General features: G+C 44.4%; 1 protein-coding gene across 13 annotated transcripts in view; it reads right to left on the reverse strand.

Annotated features, from left to right (window-relative positions):
- The window catches only part of DYSF (dysferlin), a 222,354-nt gene that overhangs the window by 51,592 nt on the left and 151,285 nt on the right, over positions 1 to 19,477 (reverse strand). For 8 of the 13 annotated variants that reach the window (XM_029231975.1, XM_029231971.1, XM_029231968.1 and 5 more), the window contains 3 exons: positions 18,557 to 18,722; positions 18,040 to 18,116; positions 11,483 to 11,545 (listed from right to left, as the gene is read on the reverse strand). In XM_029231975.1, the coding sequence (XP_029087808.1) occupies positions 11,483 to 11,545; positions 18,040 to 18,116; positions 18,557 to 18,722 (306 nt within the window). The remainder of the gene's footprint in view (positions 1 to 11,482; positions 11,546 to 18,039; positions 18,117 to 18,556; positions 18,723 to 19,477) is intronic. The other 5 variants (XM_029231978.1, XM_029231973.1, XM_029231969.1 and 2 more) reach the window with 1 other exon arrangement.

The raw sequence follows: 19,477 nt of genomic DNA on the forward strand, positions 1-19,477 counted from the left end.
AGCCTTAACCGTAAGTGGGTAAACTGTACTAATACATCTAGAGAAAGGCTATGTCAGGAAACAAAGGAACTGATCAGTCCTGGAAGTGTAAGAGAAGAGGAGTTAAGAGTTGACCGTTCACACCAGCATCATCAGAGGCAGGATCCCAGGGTTAGGGACTAAAGCTGTCCCTTTCTTTGGAGATGGAGGTATCATTCCTTTTTGGACAGGTGATACTCAATTTCAAATGCCAGAACTCCTCTCTCCTCATTCTGATTCTTCACTCATCTCCAGTCACAACTTGGCTTCCCAACTGCTGAGCCTATAGAGAGACCACAGGCTGGACCACTATCCAAGATCACATACCCCAGGCAGAAGTATTTCTCACTGTAAACTCATACATTGGTAACCTTGGTCTAGAAACTTGAAAAATATGCATCTAGCCCTAAGAAAGTTGACCCATCAGGTGTCTGAGCTCACAAGGTTGAGGGTCCACACAGCCAAGACTGTAGAAACTTCCCTAGACTAACACCCCTGTCTGCAGCCAGCTCTCCTTTATTTAAGAAACTCCTATATAGGGTTCCATAGGCAAGAACTGTGGCTCGGACCTAGCCAGCCAGCATCTGACTGCCCCAACAAACATAGAAAACAAACTCTTCAGCCCAGTAGAAAAGCCTCTGATCCTGTTTTCCTTCTTAATTCTCCCACCCTGCTGGATTCCTAACTGGCAAGTTAAATTTACAACAACCTTAGACTGTTTCCTTCTTCCTTTTACCTGAGTTTGAGATTAGAAGGGGGCCTATGCACTAATGCAAGAGCCATTGGAGCTCCTGGTTCTTGACAAGCAAGGACTTCCCTCTGTGAGGACAGAAAGAAAAGATTAAGGTTCCAAAGAAGGGGGACAATATCCTCATATTTAAGGACACATACTAAGATAAGTGTTCTGTTAAAGGGTTGAGTAAAAACGAAAGAAAACAAGTGACCAATTTATGGTCACAGGAAGTCTCAAGAGGATCCCATAAACGAGAAGTTAGAGCATGTGGTCCTGAAGGAACTAGAATCTTCATGAAGACATCATGACTGTCAAATTGAAAACTATAACAAAGACACTGATTCCCAGAAAAATGGCAAACTAGAGGACCAGAACACCTAATTTAGGTAAGAACACCTAAATTAATTAATAAGATATCTTTAAAATTCTTTTTAAATGCATGACTGAGCTGATAGGAATGTAAAGAAGATCCTTGGAGGCAAATGAAAAATCAAAAATCCAGAGAAATAAGGAGCCAAAATGCAAACTAACGGTGGGGCCCAAAAAGCCCAAGCCAAACATTTAGTTTTAAGTGAATCTGAGTTTGTAGTGTTTCCAGGCATCTGGTAAAAGTAAACTTGTGTCCTCTCTGAAAGAATGTGACTTTCATCCAGGCCTCAAAGAACTCTCAGATAAAGTTCCAAGGAACATGAGTTCACAATTGAAAATAGTGAAACACATAAGAAACAAGGCACCATGAGTGAGAGTCAGCTAGAAACACCAACTGCAGATCAGACCTGTCAGGACAACAGAAAGCAGAATTAACAGAAATAGGCCTTTTAAGAAAAAAACCGTTTAAAAAATAAAGGCATTAACAATATGGCAAAAGAACAAGACACTTTCAAAAATAAACAAGAAATTTGGAAAAAAAGAGAACTTTTAGAGATAAAAATATTAATACTTAGGACTAGAAACTCAATAGACAGGGTTACATAACCTTTAGAAACAAGACTTAGTGAACTAGAAGACATATCTTCAGAAATTAGCCAGTGTGTAACACAAAGAAACACGAAATATGAAAGAAAGTTGAACCGACATGGAGAATAGAGCAGGTCCATTGAAGATCTAATCAGGATTTTAGAAGGAAATGAGAGAATGGGGAATATGTAATATTTGAAGAGATAATGGTTGACCATCCAGAACTAATTAAAAGTAAAAAGGCAAAAAAACAGTCCTCAGATTTAGGAAGACAACAGCACAATGGAAGCCAGAAGGTAGTGAGATTAGTGAGATAGTATCTTCAAAGTGATGACTGGAAATAAGTGTCAGCGAAACTAGTATTTCTAAAATAAGAGTGAAATAAAAATATTTTCAAACAATAATTAAAAAGTGAGACACGCCTGCTGCCAAACACCTGGAAAGCCACACACACACACACACACACACACACACACACACTGGGGCTGACCCTCATGCACCTGCCGGGCAATAGGAATGGCCATCATCAAAAAATCTACAAACAGTAAATGCTGGAAAGGGTGTGGAGAAAAGGGAACCCTCCTACACTATTGGTGGGAATGTAAACTGATACAGCCACTATGGAGAACAGTATAGAGGCACTCAAAAAACTAAAAATAGAGCCACCATATGACCCAGTAATCCCACTCCTGGGCATATACCTGGAGAAAACCATAATTCAAAAAGATACATGCACGCCAATGTTCATTGCAGCACTATTTACAACAGCCAGGACATGGAAGCAAAATGTCCATCAACAGAGGAATGGATAAAGAAGATGTGGGAAAAAATTGGAAAAAAATTAAACAAAGTGACGACATTGCCGACTGTTACACGATCTAAGAATGTCCAAACAATGGCAGCAAATGAGTAGCTGGAGAATAAGGGAATCGTGGAGTGAAGAGTCTTGGACTAGGATTTGGGAGATTTGGGATTAAATATTACTTTATTTATTATCATTATGCCAATTTTAAATGAAGGAATAGAAGCTCAGAAAGTTAACTAAGTCAACCAAAGATATCTAGCTTCTGAGTGGCAGGAATGAGATTGAAATGCAAAGCACTGAACAACTCAACTGACATTTCTCACTGCAGATATCCAACTGCCTTCTTGATATATCTTTTTGAAGTCTAACAGGCATCTTAAACTGGACTGGACAAAATAGAGCTTTGAATTTCTCTGCCTGCCCTCCTAATTCACTTCCCCACAGATTTTCCCAATCTCAGTTATGGTATCATCCTATCCATCCAGTTGCTCAGGCTTCAAACTTAAAGAACCATCCTTGATTTCTTCTAATTCATCTAATTCATCGGTAGGATCTACAAGTTCTATCTCTAAAACATATCCTGCCACTAATACTGTTCAACTATCATTTTTTACCCCAACTATGGCAACAGCCTCTAAATTGGTCTTCTAGAAGAACATATCTTTAAGTAAGGACGTCAGGTGCTCCTGAGAACTCTTGCCTCCTTTATAGTCCACCCTGCATACAGAAGCCAAAGTGGACTTTGTAAAGTGTGACTCAGACCCGGCCATACCTCAGTTTAAAGTCACCCAAGGCCTTCTCTTTATAACCAGAAAAAAAATCCACTGTCCTTGAAGTGCCCATGCACTCATTCCCCTGCTCCCCACTCTCCCCTTCGTTCCCTACTCTGAGCCATGTTGGCTTTTCTGCCTCTTAGACAGTCAGCTCCTTTCCATCTCAGGATTTTGACATCAGCTTTTCCTTATCCACATATCTGCCTCCTACTCATCATTCAAGTAACAACCAAAATGTAACGGCAAAGTGACTACCTTAGTTAAAGCAACCCCCTCACTCACTCTGAATGGCGTTTCCACATTTTATCTTCTTCTTAGCGCTATCACTTCTTGAAATTCCAAGAGATTAAAGCCTCATTGAAGACATAGACTCTGTTTTACACACTTTAGTATTTCATGCCCAGAATGGTACCTGTGTATATTTGGTGTTTAATAAATATTGTTTGATTGACTGAATTAATGGGTTATTTGCATCCTAAGGTAACCTTTCAGAAATGATGAACAAACTAGTGAAACAATAGAACATTCTCTTTCTAAATCCAGGCATATGAACATATTGCGAGTTTGGTTCCAGACCATCTCTATAAACCAAATATCGTAATAAAGAGAGTCACATGAATTTTTTGGTCTCCAAATGCATATAAAAGTTATGTTTACACTATGTTGTAGTATATGAAGTGTGAAATAACATTATGTCTAAATAAACAATGTACATACCTTAAAAAAAAGATGTGGTACATTTATACAATGGAATATTATTCAGCCATAAAAGGAATGAAATAGTGTCATTTGCAGAGATGTGGATAGACCTAGAGATTTTCATACAGAGTGAAGTAAGTCAGAAAGAGAAAAACAAGTATCATATAATACTGCTAGAAAAATGGTACATATGAACTTATTTGCAAAGCAGAAACAGAGACACAGATGTAGAGAACAAATTTATGGATATCAAAGGGGGAAGGGGGGGGTGGGATGAACTGGGAGATTGGGAATGACATATACACACTTCTATATATAAAACAGACAACTAATGAGAACCTACTATATAGCACAGGGAACTCTACTCAAAGCTCTATGGTGGGGCTTCCCTGGTGGCGCAGTGGTTGAGAGTCCACCTGCCGATGCAGGGGACACGGGTTCGTGCCCCGGTCCGGGAAGATCCCACATGCCGCGGAGCGGCTGGGCCCATGAGCCATGGCTGCTGAGCCTGCACGTCCGGAGCCTGTGCTCCGCAACGGGAGAGGCCACAACAGTGAGAGGCCCGTGTACCCGCAAAAAAAAAAAAAAAAAAAGCTCTATGGTGACCTAAATGGGAAGGAAATCTAAAAAAGAGGGGACACATGTATATATATAAATGATTCACTTTGCTGTACAGCAGAAACTAACACAACGTTGTAAAGCAACTATACTGCAATAAAAAAAAATTTAATAGAAAAAATAAGTGAGAATGTTTATAATGAATTGATCCCAATTACAGGAATTTCTATAGGCTCTACTTCAGGAATAAAGATGATCTCAGGAGAAGGAAGACTGGTCTACAAAACAAAACAGTCAACGTGGGCATAGCTAAAAGAAAAATCAATTACTTAAAAAATAATATTGCTTTAAAAGTGTCATTTATAGAGGTAGAGCTAAAATATTGAACAAAAGTTTGTAAATTGCTAAATGACTGGAATTAAAGCATCCAAAGTTCCTTGTAATATTTTGGAGGAGGCTATAAATACCAATTAAATTTAGACTTTGCTAAATTGAATATACATGTTAAAGTTTCTATACTAATCCCTGAAGGAATAGAAACAATGTATAGCTTTGAAACTGAAAAGGGAAAAAGGAATGAAAAGACGGGGGCAGGGGGTGGGGGCAGGTGAATCTTTCAATCCAAAAAAATTTTAAAAAGAGGAAAAAAAGAAAAGGGCTGGACAGTAGAATAAAATGGCAGAAATAAATCCAAATATATCAGTAAGACACAATTAATATATTAGACTGTCCAACTCTCTAATTAAGAGCTTATGTCAGAATGTATTAAAAAAAACCAGACTCCATCTATTTGCTGTTCATCAGAGAGACACCTAAAACATAAAATCACAGAAAAGTTGAAAGTAAAAAGAAAAAGATATACTAGGAAAACATCAAGCAAGAGAATATGGTATAGCTATGTTAACATGAGACAAAACAGACTTTAAGGCAAAACTCATTAGTAGAGATTTTAAAAGGCAAGGAGCAGGGGTTTACGACATATCATTAAAAGATTCAATTCTCTAGGAAGATATAAGAAATCTACAGTTGTTTGTGCCTAATAACACAGCCTCAAATATATAAAGGAAAAGTAGGCAGAAATAACAAGGAAGAACAAACATCACATCAAAGCAGGATGTTTTAATATCTCAAAAATTGATAAACTACACAAAACAAAATCACAAGAAAATAGATTTGAATAACACAATTAACAAGTCTGATCTAAATGGACATGCTATATGTAAAACACATTGGGAGAATACACATTCTTTTCAAGCACACACAAGATCATTACAAAAATTGACCCTGTACTAGGCCATAAAGCAAGTGTCAAGAAATATTGCACACAGACCACATTCTCTGAACCATAGTACTGTTAAGCTAGAAACCGATAAAAAGATAACTTAAAACATAAGTTAGGAATTTCTAAAACATACTTTTAAACAAGTCAGGTGTCAAAAAGAAATATGACAGAAATCAGAAAATACTCAGGACTAAAAAACAACAAAAATACCACTTACCAAAACCTGTGGGATGCATAAAGCAGTACTTCGAGGGAATTCTATAGCCTTAAATGCTTACATCAGAAAAGAGGAAAGTTTGAAAATTGATGAACTAGGCATAGCTCTTAAGAGGTTAAAAATATAACAAGCTCTCTAAAACTCGAAGGAAGATAATAAAGAAAAGAACTAGAAACTAGAAAACACGGAAACAATAGAGCTAAATCAACAGACATAAAACTTGGTTCTCTGAAAAGACTTTTACAGATCTGACAAATTTTGGCAAGAATAATAAAATATAACCTTAGGAATGAAAGGGAACATAAATAGAAGAAGAAAATTTTTCAAAACAGTAAGAGGTTATTATGAAAAACACTATGTCAATAATTTTTAGCAAGAAATGAATAAATTCCTATAAAATATAAATCACCAAAAACGACTCACGTAAAAACAGAAAATCTCAAAGGTCCTATAAACATTTTTAACATTTTTATCAGCAGTTTAAAATATCCCCAAGAAGAATGCTAAGTCTAGACAGTTTTACAAATGAATCTACCAAACCTTCAGGCAACAGATAATGTCAAGCTTTTATCATTTATTCAGAGACTACAAAAAGAGAAAATATGCCCCAAGTCATTTTATAAGATTAATATTACCTAGATACCAAAACCTGAAAAGAACAGTATCAGAAAAAGAAACTCCAGGCCATTATCACTCATAAAGATTGATGTAAAAAAATTCCGAAAGTAAACACTTGCAAACTGAACCCAACAATGCAGAAAAAAGACAATGTAACATGACCAGGATAGATAGTTTCAGAACTGCAAAGTTGTTTCAGCATTTTAAAAAATCTATTAATGGGGGCTTCCCTGGTTGCGCAGTGGTTGAGAATCTGCCGCTAATGTGGGGGACATGGGTTCGAGCCCTGGTCTGGGAGGATCCCACATGCCGCGGAGCGACTAGGCCCGTGAGCCACAACTACTGAGCCTGCGCGTCTGGAGCCTGTGCTCCACAACAAAAGAGGCCGCGATAGTGAGAGACCCACGCACCGCGATGAAGAGTGGCCCCCGCTTGCCACAACTAGAGAAAGCCCTCACACAGAAACGAAGACCCAATACAGCAAAAATAAATAATTAATAACCTCCTACCCCCAACATCTAAAAAAAAAAAAATCTATTAATGTAATTTACCACATTAACAGATTAAAGGAGAAAAATCATATGATCACCTCAACAGATCCATAAAGAACACTGAATAAAATTTAACATCATTCATGATAAAAACTCCTAGCTAGCTAGTAATCACTCACCTGATAAATTTCATACTCAGTGGTGGAACATAAAAATATTCTTTTTATGGATAAAGAAGATGTGGTACATATATACAATGGAACATTACTCAGCCATAAAAAGGAATGAAATTGGATCATTTGTAGAGATGTGGATGGACCTAGAGACTGTCATACACAGTGAACTAAGTCAGAAAGAGAAAAACAAATATTGTATATTAACGCATACATGTGGAATCCAGAAAAATGGTACAGATGAACCAGTTTGCAGGGCAGAAATAGAGACACAGATGTAGAGAACAAACATGGACACCAAGGGAGGAAAGTTGGGGGGGGCGGGGAGGTGGTGGTGGTGGGATGAATTGGGAGATTAGGACTGAAATATATACACTAATATATATAAAATAGATAACTAATAAGAACCTGCTGTATAAAATAAATAAAATAAAATTCAAAAAATATATTCCATTTTAAATTAGAGCAGATAAGAATACTATTATCAGTTACATGGAATATTAAACTTGTGGTCCCAGTCAGTGCAATCAGACAAGAAAAGGAAATAATAAAAAAGAAAAAGAAATTAAAAGTACACAGAAGGGCTTCCCTGGTGGCGGCGCAGTGGTTGGGAGTCTACCTGCCGGTGTGGAGGACGCGGATTCGTGTCCCGATCTGGGAGGATCCCGCATGCCGCAGAGCAGCTGCATTCGTGAGCCATAGCCACTGGGCCTGCATGTCCGGAGTTTGTGCTCCACGGCGGGAGAGGCCACAGCAGTGAGAGGCCCGCGTACCGCCAAAAAAAAAAAAAAAAAAAAAACACGGAAAAAAAGTACACAGAAGAATCAAAAAAATTTAAAGAGCTGGTTCTTTGGATGAAAAACAACCATAAAATTGATGAAATGCTATTAAGCCTAATGAAGTTAAAAAAACAAACAAACAATAAACATAAATTACAAAATTAGAAATGAGGATAAAAAACAGAACAGATACAGAAGGATTTTCTTTTATTATAGGAATATGTATAAATATATACTAATGTAATAAGCAATATCTGAAGACATCTAAGGCACTAAATTGATTGAAGAAGTAGAAAATGATCAAAGAATCCCCTCCCAAAGATGGTGCTAGGCCCAGTCTTACAAATGAGTACAGAGCAGATGCATCTTATACAATTGTATAAGGTATGCATTCCTGAAGATCTTCTAAAATTCAAAACTTACATCATATAACACCATTTTCAAAAAAAGATGATGGGTATCCTGTTTACCAGCTAAATCATAAATACAATTCATTTGGCCACCACCTTTTAAATTTCATGACTGTTAATCATTTTTTAAATGTAGATTGATTCACAGTATTACACATTTTATACATAAAGCAAGACTATTAAAATGTTTATATCATGTAATTTTCAACTTGCATAATTCATATTCATAAAGAATGGCTCTCATGTATTTTCAAACCTTTAAACAATCATTCTCCTGCCACAGAGACTGTTCAAGAGCACAGGAAATGAGAGTACACTTCAAAAAATATTTTATAAAACTATTATAACCTTGATATCAAAACCTAACAAAGACAACCTAAAAGTAATACTTATTAATAAAGATGCAAAAATCCCATATAAATAATAACAAATCTAACTCAGTAATATATACTAGAAGTTATCCTTACAAACTTCCCCTTAACCAGGATTAACAAATGCTACCCATTCTCTCTGCTAACGATCTAAGGTCCAGAGCAGATGCAAGCCTGCAGCTAATCTAATTTATCCACTGCAGCTCCCAGCAGATGAGCTGTATGTTTACCAAGAGTTAATTGTTTGTTCCCAAATCTGTTTATGCCAGTTGTACTAATACAGTAATTAGATCAATAAGTAAATATTATAAAAATATATAAAATTTGAATTTAAAAAGAAAGGGCATTTTATCTATGAAAATGAAAATGTTGATTTTTTTTAATTATGAAAATTAAGTATGAGTGAGGTGGACAAAAAGGTGAGGGGGATCTGAAATGTTAAAAAGAACTCCATGTTCAGAGTCTTTTGCAGCTATCATTAAGAGCTCATCAAACTTTAATAAACCTAAAGGAAAAATCATACCTAATGCATTATGAATGTGGTTTATACTGGAAAGACAACATGACATTTGAATAGCAGATCCAAATTCAAAGAGGTCTTGGCACATGTCAAATGATTGTCAAATGAAGATACATGGATATGATTAAAAAGAAATGTTCGTGGTACTTATATTTGACTTTTAGTGAGTCCCTATTTAACCGACTTTAATTAGCCAACCAACTACCTATCTTGATGGACTGCATAAGAGGACTTCAATTGTAGTCAACTATAATACCATGACCAATTGACTCATTTGGGTTTACCCCAGGAATGCAGGACAAGTATACATACATATATATAAGTGTGTGTGTGTGTGTGTGTGTGTGTGTATATATATATATATATATATATATAATATAATATATATATATAAAACGGACAATGGAAAACAAAATGATCATCTTGATAAATGCCAAATGCCATTGGATAATATCGGCTGGCCATAAGATGTTATGGGAAAACCCGAACGAACTTTCTGGCCAGCCCAATATTAAACTTCCATATCTAATTTTTAAGTTATTAATAAACTAATAATACAGGACACAACCTGACAAAATCAAGAATATCTATCTGAAACTACCAACCATTATCATAATGGAAAAATGACAGAGACCTTCTCATTAGAATCAGTAACTAAATAAGTTTGCTCGCTAGCAACTCCGTTATCAAATGTCATTCTGGAAAAAGGAATAAGGTATAGCTATTAGAAAATGACATGTTTATTATTGTTTGAAGAAGACAATCTTATCTACCTGAAAAACTCAACCGAATCAATTAACCACTGTCAGAAGTAATAAAGGTACTTAACAAAGAGTCTGTTTCAAAGTAAATATACAAAAATATTCATTTTCTATATTCTAGCAATAGCTAGTTATACAAAGTCCTAAGAAAAAAAAAGATATTCCATTCAGACAGCAACAAACACTATAAAATGCCTAGGAATAAACTTAACAAGAAATGGACTAGACCTATTTAAAGTAAACTAAAAATAACTCCTCTAAGGGACAAAAAATAAGACAATAGTGGAAATTAAGAAATAAAATGTCCAATGATAGGGGGATAGTTTATGGATGTCCATACAACAGCATGACATGCAACCATTTTTTAAAGAATATAAAGACATGGAAAAACATTTATACTACATTTTAAGTACAAGAAAATGCAGATTTTTTAAAAAGTACAATAAGATCTTGATTTTGTAAAAAAATAAAAGTATGCACATGTGCATAAGAGATATCTAAAAATGTAGGCACATCAAAGTCTTAACAGTGCTTATCTCCAACTGGTAGGAACACAGGTGGTTTTAACTTTCTGCCTTACACTTTTTTGTGTTTTCTATATTTTCTACAATAGATAAATCAGAAAACATTTAAAATGTAGAGTGCCTCTGCCTAGAAGCCATAAAACACCCAACACAGCAATGCCTCCTCTTGGCACCATGAATGGAGTTTAACTTTCAGCAAGTCCTATCTCTTATGTCCCCCCTACAAGTCTGGGGCTCCCCTTGACTTCATGAGTGCATGTTGAAGGACCCTCGACCCATAAAGATAATACCTAAGGAATCAGCCCAGGAGGACAGAAGTATCCCTCCTGGCAAATGCAGGAGTGAACTGTGGGCCCCAGCAGAGCTCTCAGAATCTGCTGGGGACAGCCAGGTTTCCGCAGTCACACACGTTTCATGTCTCTGGGAGGAGTAGAGAAAATCAATCTGCCTTTGCCCACAGAGGCCTCTTGTGTCCCACGTCCCAGCGGTCAGGGTCTAGAGACTTCCCTGTTTCCACTGGCCCATGCTACCCCATGCAGGGAAACAGGATTAAGGTAAATCCCAGGATGCACTGAGAGATAATTCAGGGATGTCTGTTTCTGCAAATCTTCCCTCAGTTTTCTCCCTACCCCTCCATCACCACACAGGACAGGTAACTGTTTTCTGCCAGGGCTCAGAAAACTCCTTTCTTCCCCTCCCATCCCCACCTCCTCTGTTCCCTTCCTAACTCCTTACCCCCACTCAGCCCCCCCGGGAAAATCAAGGTGCCCACAAATAGGTAAACAATACATACATGACGACTGGATGGAGAAGACGCCATGTTAGTGGGGGCGAAGCCCGACAGACCATCTGCAAGCTACAAATTAAACACGCTGGTTAGCAACAGGATTAGAGAAACCAGGGAAAACTGCATGATCCCGAGGAAGTAGAGCTCTCCAACCAGGCACCCTGTGCTCTCTCTCCAGGGAGGCTGCAAAAGTTGTGGGAGAAACGTGTGCTTTGGAGTTGGACAAGTGTGGCTCCAAATCCTGGCCTCATTGCTTTACCAGCTATGTGACCTTGGACAAGCCCCCTGACCTCTCTGAGTCAGCATCTCCATCTGGAGAATGGGAACAAAGCCGTGTGTTGTCACAGAGCAGCAGCGAGTATGGATGACGTGAAGGCCATGCACACCTAGGACAAGGTGAGGCACGTGGGAGGGGCTCAGCCAATACCTGTCTCATGCCTGCTTTCTCACTGCCCTTGGCACCACTGACTCCATGCCACTCTCACATGCCCTCCCTGCCTTTCAAACTTCCTGACCTCAGACATACTCCAAGCTCCCCATCATCCCTGGTGGTTTCTTCTAACAACTGAGTCACACAAACCCCTGCTTGGGCACTATTCCTAAACCAATGCAGGTTTCTGAGTCTTCTGTCCTCAAGGACAAAAACCAGGGCATCATGTGGCTTCCCCAAAACCAGGGGAGCTTTAAGAGTCTCATAAACACACCACCCCTATACTACAGAAACCTTGTTGCATTCTTTTCTGGCATCAGATCCTTGCCTGCAATCTCCTAGTACAGTGAATCCATAATTTATAGGGTGCAGGGTCCAGGAGGGCCTTGTTGGGGTCAGGACTGAAGGTAGGGTGACTTTTTCAGGGCCACTACAATAGTGCCAGAGGTGGTGATGGAGCTGTGGGTGGACGAGTACCAGTCTAGGTGGATGAGGCCAGGAGATGCCTTCTAGGCAGAGAGACAGCAAGTGTGAAGGGTAGAGGAATAAGGCAGCACTGCCAGTTTAAGAGAGAGCAAACGGTCCAGGAAGGCAGGCTTGGGGGATATGGTGGAGGCATGAGCAGACCAGCGGGACCCTCTCTTCCTTTGAGTCTGGGGCAGGGGGCTCTGGGAGACTCCCCAGGAGGCCAAGCCCTTGGAATCGACCAGATGAACTCCACGTGAAGCCCCCAGCTGCCCAGAGACTGGCCCAGCCAGGCAGTAGCTCTGCCCCTCTTGTTCTCATCCTGAACCTCACAGAAGCCTTATTGTTATTTTTAATACAGTTCGTTTTTAGAAAGGTGAGAGGGAAACCGGCAGTTCACCAGTGCAAGAGGGAGAAAAAATAAAGCTAAACATAGTGCTCCAAAGGTCTGGGCCAGCTTCCGAAATTACATGTTCCCCTTTGGGATTTGGACATAATTTGCCGCTCCAGTTCTGGGAGCACGTTCCCACCTTCACGGCGTCCCAGAGACTAAAACTGGAGCAGGTGGCTCAAAATTAGCCCGAGCTGGGAGCCGGGGAGCAGCTGGCCCCAGCACCCCACCCCACCCCACCCCACGGGTGTGGGGAGCAGGCCTCCTGATGCCTCCTGCACGCTAGCCTGAGTTTCCCCTACAGCCTCCCAGGCCCATCAGACACACACACACACACACACACACACTCGGTGCACCATCAAACACATGCGATCAACACACATGCTGTCAACACACACATACACATTATACCATCAAACACATGCGATCAACACACATGCTGTCAACACACACACACATTACACCATCAAACACATGCGATCAACACACATGCTGTCAACACACACACACATTACACCATCAAACACATGCGATCAACACACATGCTGTCAACACACACACACAGTACACCATCAAACACATGCGATCAACACACATGCTGTCAACACACACACACAGTACACCATCAAACACATGCGATCAACACACATGCTGTCAACACACACACACATTACACCATCAAACACATGCGATCAACACACATGCTGTCAACACACACACACATTACACCATCAAACACATGCGATCAACACACATGCTGTCAACACACACATACACATTATACCATGAAACACATGCGATCAACATACATGCTGTCAACACACACACACAATATACCATCAAACACATGCAATCAACATACATGCTGTCAACACACACACATTACACCATCAAACACATGCAATCAACACACATGCTGTCAACACACACACACACACACACACACACACACTCACACCTCCCACCACCAAGCCTTTGCCCCAGCTCCTCTGCCCACCAGGAAAGGCCTCCTCTCCCCTCTGCTGTTCTAACCCCTCTCGCCGGCCCCCTGGGAGAAGCTTTCCTGATGACTTAGCCCACGCTGACCTTGTAGGGCCCAGAGTCCAAGATCTTGGTGTCCTTGCTAATCAAGCATTCATTGCTTTGCTATCACTCTGTTCATCTCATTTGGATCTGCAACATAGCCCTCCTCTGTCAGCCAGAGGGAAGACTTCCCGAGAGCGCTCTTCCTCTTTATCCCTCCTCAACACACACATGTTCTCCACCCCACGGCCTGACTTCAAGAGGAGACCCCTACCCAGGGTGATCTCTCAGAATGATAGGCAAGCATCACCCTTGACCTGAAGGTAGGTGATGTGTGGGATGGGCAGGGGGTGCCACCTCTACATGAGCCTCAAGACCCCCTAGGAAATGGTGGGAAGCCCACTCTGGGTGTGTTCCTGCACTGCTTCTCTTCCCATTTCCATCATGAGAACACCAAGAACCAGCAGACTAGTCGACAAAGACCCCAAGTTTGTTTGAAACATAAAAGTAGAGCCTGATTCATACTCAGAGGCAGAATCAGAGACAGAGAGAGCAGCAGGGGGGGAAGGGAAGGACAGAGGAGGCCACGTTGGGAGCAGTTCATTCACAGCGTGCTCCTGGCTGGAGGCAACACCTATCTGTTCATTATTTTCCTATATTTTCCAAACTTTATATAATGGACAATTTATAATCAGAGAAAAATGAATATATCCTTTATCTCAAGCAGAGCACTAGACGGAAGGAAACACCTCTGTGCCCCTCTCAGAGGAAACCCCCAGCCTGCCCTCAGCAAGTTAGGTGTCAAGCCCACGATGCTTGCAGCACCACCACTACGCTTGCACACATATCTGCTCCCAGCCCCCCACCCCACTTCTCACGCACACCCATGTGCACACACACCACACACACCCACACTACCACCATCCCCAGACTACGGCTCTAAAATCTACACAAAGACAGCCACACAGACCAAGAATACACTGTGGGGTTGCTATGCGAGAGTTGATCTCATCCCAGCCCCCCGCCACAGAGAAGAGTCCAGGAGGCCAGGCATCTCTCTACTCCCAGAGACAGGTGCCCACCTACAAGCCCTAAAAGGCCAAGTGGACAGTTCTGCCTCATACATCCATTTCAGATCAGCTCTAGAACTGGCCACTCTTGACAGACACTGAAACATTTCTAGAAACCTGAGAAATGCTTGGCCGTGGTTGTCAGCCAATGGCACAAGCATCAGGAAAGTCTGGGGTATCTTTTTCTAGTGTGTGGCAGCTCATCCCAGAAACTGGCGGACGATGGTGAGAAGGTTCTTCAGCAGAGAAGAGGCAACTGAGCAAGGAGACGGGAGGGACTTAAACAGAAGCCGAATGTGGCACGAGAGCATTTGGAGCTGGGGAGGAGCCTTCTGCTGGGTCCACAGCCAGAGCTGGTGAGCACAGCGATAGGGGCCGCATGATGGGGGGGGGAACAATACGGGCGGCCTAGAGACACGGGCTGCACAAACAGGAGCCAGCAAAATCCAAGTTCTCCCAGACTTCTCATCCCTCCTTCTCATCCCTATCCTATCTGCACTGGGGAAGGGGCGAGGGGACAAGAGCCCAGCCAGAACTATCTGGAAAACCACTGGATCTGGAACCCACAGCCTCCTGGATCAGCCCCAAGATACCCGGTCCTCCCAAGTCCTGCACAGGAGATGTGCAAGACAGAGTGAGGGAAGGATCTCCTGAGCCAGCCAGATCGGATCAACGATCTCAGAGAAAAGCACAATACAAAATTGCTTTTTCCCCAAGCCCCCAGAAGACCCCATCAGGACAGGGTTTCCCGAAGACTGGGACTGATCTCCCTGCGGGCCTCGGGGCTCCTTGAGAATAGGGTTATGTCTCCTCCATCAGACGGGGAGCTCGATGAGGGCAGGGTCCAAACCTCCCCCACCAGAGCAGGCGGATCTCACTTCCTCCTCTCCCTACCGACCTCCGAGGTCCTGTGAGCCCAGGCCCTCCCCGCGCGGGCATGCCTCCACCAGCCCGAACCTCAGCTCCCCGCCCTCTGCCCAGCCAGCAGCTCTAGCCGCATGCTCCCACCAAGAGTGCAGCCCCTGCTCTGGCTCAGACCCCGGGCCCCGGTTCACTCATGTCAACGCTGTAAGGACGTCCAGCCTGGGCCTCCTCACCGTCTGCCTCTGGTTGTGCTTGTAGCCAGCAGGACCCAAGAGAGTCCCTCCCCATCTGAGTCTGTAGACATTTTGAGGGCAGCACACACAGAACGGAAATCCTGCTGGGCCAGCTCTACGCTTCCCTGCACAGACTCAGACGGCCCGCTGACGGGGGTGGGGGAAGCGGGAGCCAGCACTGGGCGCCCGGAGCTTGGGGCTAATTAGCTGCCTGATTCAGCTACGAACACCCACCCAGGCCAGAAGGTACTAGCCTTGAGTGTAGCTGAATTCTGTGTACTTGCAATTTCCATTTGGGTTTCCCCAGTCAAGAGAAGCTCCTCCTTAGACCCCTACAGAGAGTAGGCAGGTAATCGACCCAGCCACCCATCTACTTATGCATCCATCCACTCATCCATCCATCCATCCATCCACCCATCCATCCATCCATCCATCCACCCATCCATCCATCTACCCATCCACCCAGGCAGACTTTCTTCGAACGCCTCCTCTAAGTCAGGCCCTGTGCTGGTCACTGGGGACACAAAGAGGAATGAGCCCTAGTCACTTCCCTGAGCCTAGTCTAGGAAAGATGCTGCACGACTTAAGGCAAGCGCAGTGACCAAGATAGAGACAGGACTTGCAGAAGAAGTGGAGGAGCCAGGCAGAATCCTGGAAGGAGGTGACCACACCTGGGCTGAGTCTTAAAGAATGACTGGGAGCTGGCCAGAAGGTGCTCCCAGCAGAAAGCGTGCTGGGGTGGGGCCCTGGAGAGCCATAGAGGCGGGAGAAACGGAGAGCTGGGGGCTTCTGAGGACGCTTAGCACCAGAGAACTATAAAGCAGCTATGAAGCTCTCGTCTCAGCAGCAGCAAGGCCCAGGACTGAACACCAGAAACGTCCCCATGGAAGTGGCAGAAAGGTGAAAGAGATGAGCGCGTGAGAAAGAAGCAGAAATCAGCCCTAAATGTCAGAGGGAAGCCCCTGCAAGCACATCTCGGGGAGAGTCTCGAGGATCCCGAGCCCAACCCAACACCCAAGTTTGTTCTCTTGCTCTCAAGGCTAATATTTGACTGATGGTTTAGAAAAAAATAAAACCCTCCCAAAATGCCACCCCCTCCCCAGTGAACAAACAGGTTGTGAGCCTGAGCACAAGTACTGTCTACACAGGCTGGGAGGCTCTGCCTCCGGGCAGCCCAGAAGCTCTGGGAGCCCCAAGTGCCAGGGGCGCGGCCAGAATCAAGAGAAGCTGAGAGGAGGGTGACAACCTGGAACAGAGGGTGACAACTTGGAACAGAGCTATTCAAGGCTGGTGCCCACAGTGAGGTCTCTTTCCATCTCCACTGCAGGAAGGACTGGCTGGTCTCAGCCGTACAGGACCCTGAGCCACCCCAGGGCCCAAGGTGAAGAGAGCGCTTTCCCCCTCAATAAGAGATGCCACAGACCTCTTGCCATGCTGTTTGGCACTGGTGTCTGGGTCACCAGCTCGCCCTGTTGTGGAGCACATAGCCAGGGGCTGCCTCTTACCTGCCGACAGGGTTGGACACCCTTGCAGTAAGGCCCCTCTCCTGGCCCCCTTCCTCTCCTGCAGGTGGAGGGAATGGGGTGAGAGGGACCACTGGCTTGGACACACACCCCTCCTTCAAGCTGCCTGCCAGGTGCCACAGAGCACAAGCCCATAGATGAATCTCCCCCCAAGGAGGGCCCTAGCTGGGTAAGGCGATGGGGCTGGGGCACCCCAGAGGCTACCGGTCACTCCCCACCCTGTCCTCCTTCTCTCTCGTTCGCTCCTTCCACCCTGATTTCCTGGGTGATTTCCAGGAGAGAGCCCTCCAGGTAGTGGGGCCATTTTTCTCATATGCTTTGGGGGAAATGATTGGGTCTTGACCAGAAGACCACACACAGTCTCCCCTGCAACCCCCAACCTGCTCCCAACCAGAATGAAAGTTCCTAACTGGGGCCGTCCATCTGTAAGGTGTCCAGCCACCAGGCTGCAGAGAGTGTCCTATGGAGGCCGTGTGATAAGGAAGGGAGGGCAAGGGGCAGGGAGAGGGCAAGCAAGCCAGCTCTTGGAAGGAGCCAGTGTCTGTCCCCGGGGACCCATCGTACCTGGCTGGGGATGAGGGGCTCCTTGTCGTCGATGTCAATCAACACATCTTCCCCAGGACTGAGTAAGCTCACGTCATCTGTAGGGGGAGCAGTGTCCAGGCCTGAGAGGGGGCTCCCTCAGGGGCTCACCCCTCCTGAGACACAAGACTCGGCCCTCTGTCTTGCCACACTTTTCACTCCGTGTCTCCCTCTTCCTCCCAGCCATCCTTCCCTCTCCCGGATCCCGTCACGCTCCCCGTCTCCCCAGTTCTCCCTCTAGCTCCCTCCTCATCCCACTGATCCCTGAATCTCCCTCTCCCTCGGCCTTTTCCGCACCACACCCCACCCCAGCATCCACCCCCACAACCTCTCCTGGTGGGCCCAGCCCAGGGCCAGATGGTGCCCTGAGGGAGACGAGATTCCCACCCGTCCTTCCGGTCATCTCAGGTCATCTCATTCAGGGCCCGGTAAGCTGGGAAGTCCACCTGTCCCAGCCCCCTCTGCCTCCCCGCCCCCCCGTCAACAGCCCCTCCCCTACCTGGGCCGCCCTGTGGGGACGGACTCTCCTCTGAGTAAGGGTCGCACAGGAAGCTCTCCAGGGAGCGGATGGTACACTGGCCCACCACAGGCCGGCGGCCAAACTGGCGATTATCAATTACCTTGATCACGACGGGGGGACAGTAGAGCTCCTCCCTGGGCAGCATCTGGGTGGAGGGGGAGGGAAGCTCTGGGCAGCAGCCTGACCCCATCTCTGGGAGGTCTCAGAGGAAGGCGAGCCCTTCTTCCCAGGGCAAGTCCAAGGTGCAGAAAATGCTCTCAACCCACACATAACCCCCAAGAGCCAGCGATCCAAACGGGTGGTTTGCCAAGCCCAGGAGCTGGCCAGTGGAGCAGAAGCCACACGCCCCTTCTGTCTGCCTCTTAAATGCTGTATGCAGAGGCCGACTTTTCCCTCACAGTTTTACCTTCCAAACACATGCAGCTCAGCCTAAAGTTAAAACAAGTCTACTTTCCCTGAACCCTCACTGGCCGGGGAAGGGAAGAAGGGAGAAGTTGGCCCGGGACTCAACGTTACTCGCAGACAGACCCCCCCCAAGTGGATACTCAAGAGTTGGCTTCCAGACCCAGATTCTTCTCCCCCCAACCCTAAAAGCACTTTGAACACAACTTGAAATAATTTATATGCTCTCCTTCGGTGGCGGCTTTGGCTCAGCCAAGAGGAGGCTCCTGTTGACAGCCACTGGGCCTGGAATTTCTATAGTACTTTCATCTTGCAAACCATTTTCCTTTCCTCAGACTTGCCTTACTCTGGTCACTAGGCCCAGGCAACCCAGGTTGCTGGAGGGAGCTGAGGCCTGAGGGCCGCGGGGGTGAGCCCCTCTGTGGGGGCCCAGGCTGGGGGAGGACCAGGTCCTGGAAGGTTTGGAGGAATCCTGGAAGCTCAGAGCCCTGGCAGGGA

Source organism: Monodon monoceros, unplaced genomic scaffold (genome assembly GCF_005190385.1).
Source record: "Monodon monoceros isolate NGI ecotype Baffin Bay Population unplaced genomic scaffold, NGI_Narwhal_1 Super_Scaffold_19, whole genome shotgun sequence".
Classification (NCBI taxonomy): domain Eukaryota; kingdom Metazoa; phylum Chordata; class Mammalia; order Artiodactyla; family Monodontidae; genus Monodon; species Monodon monoceros.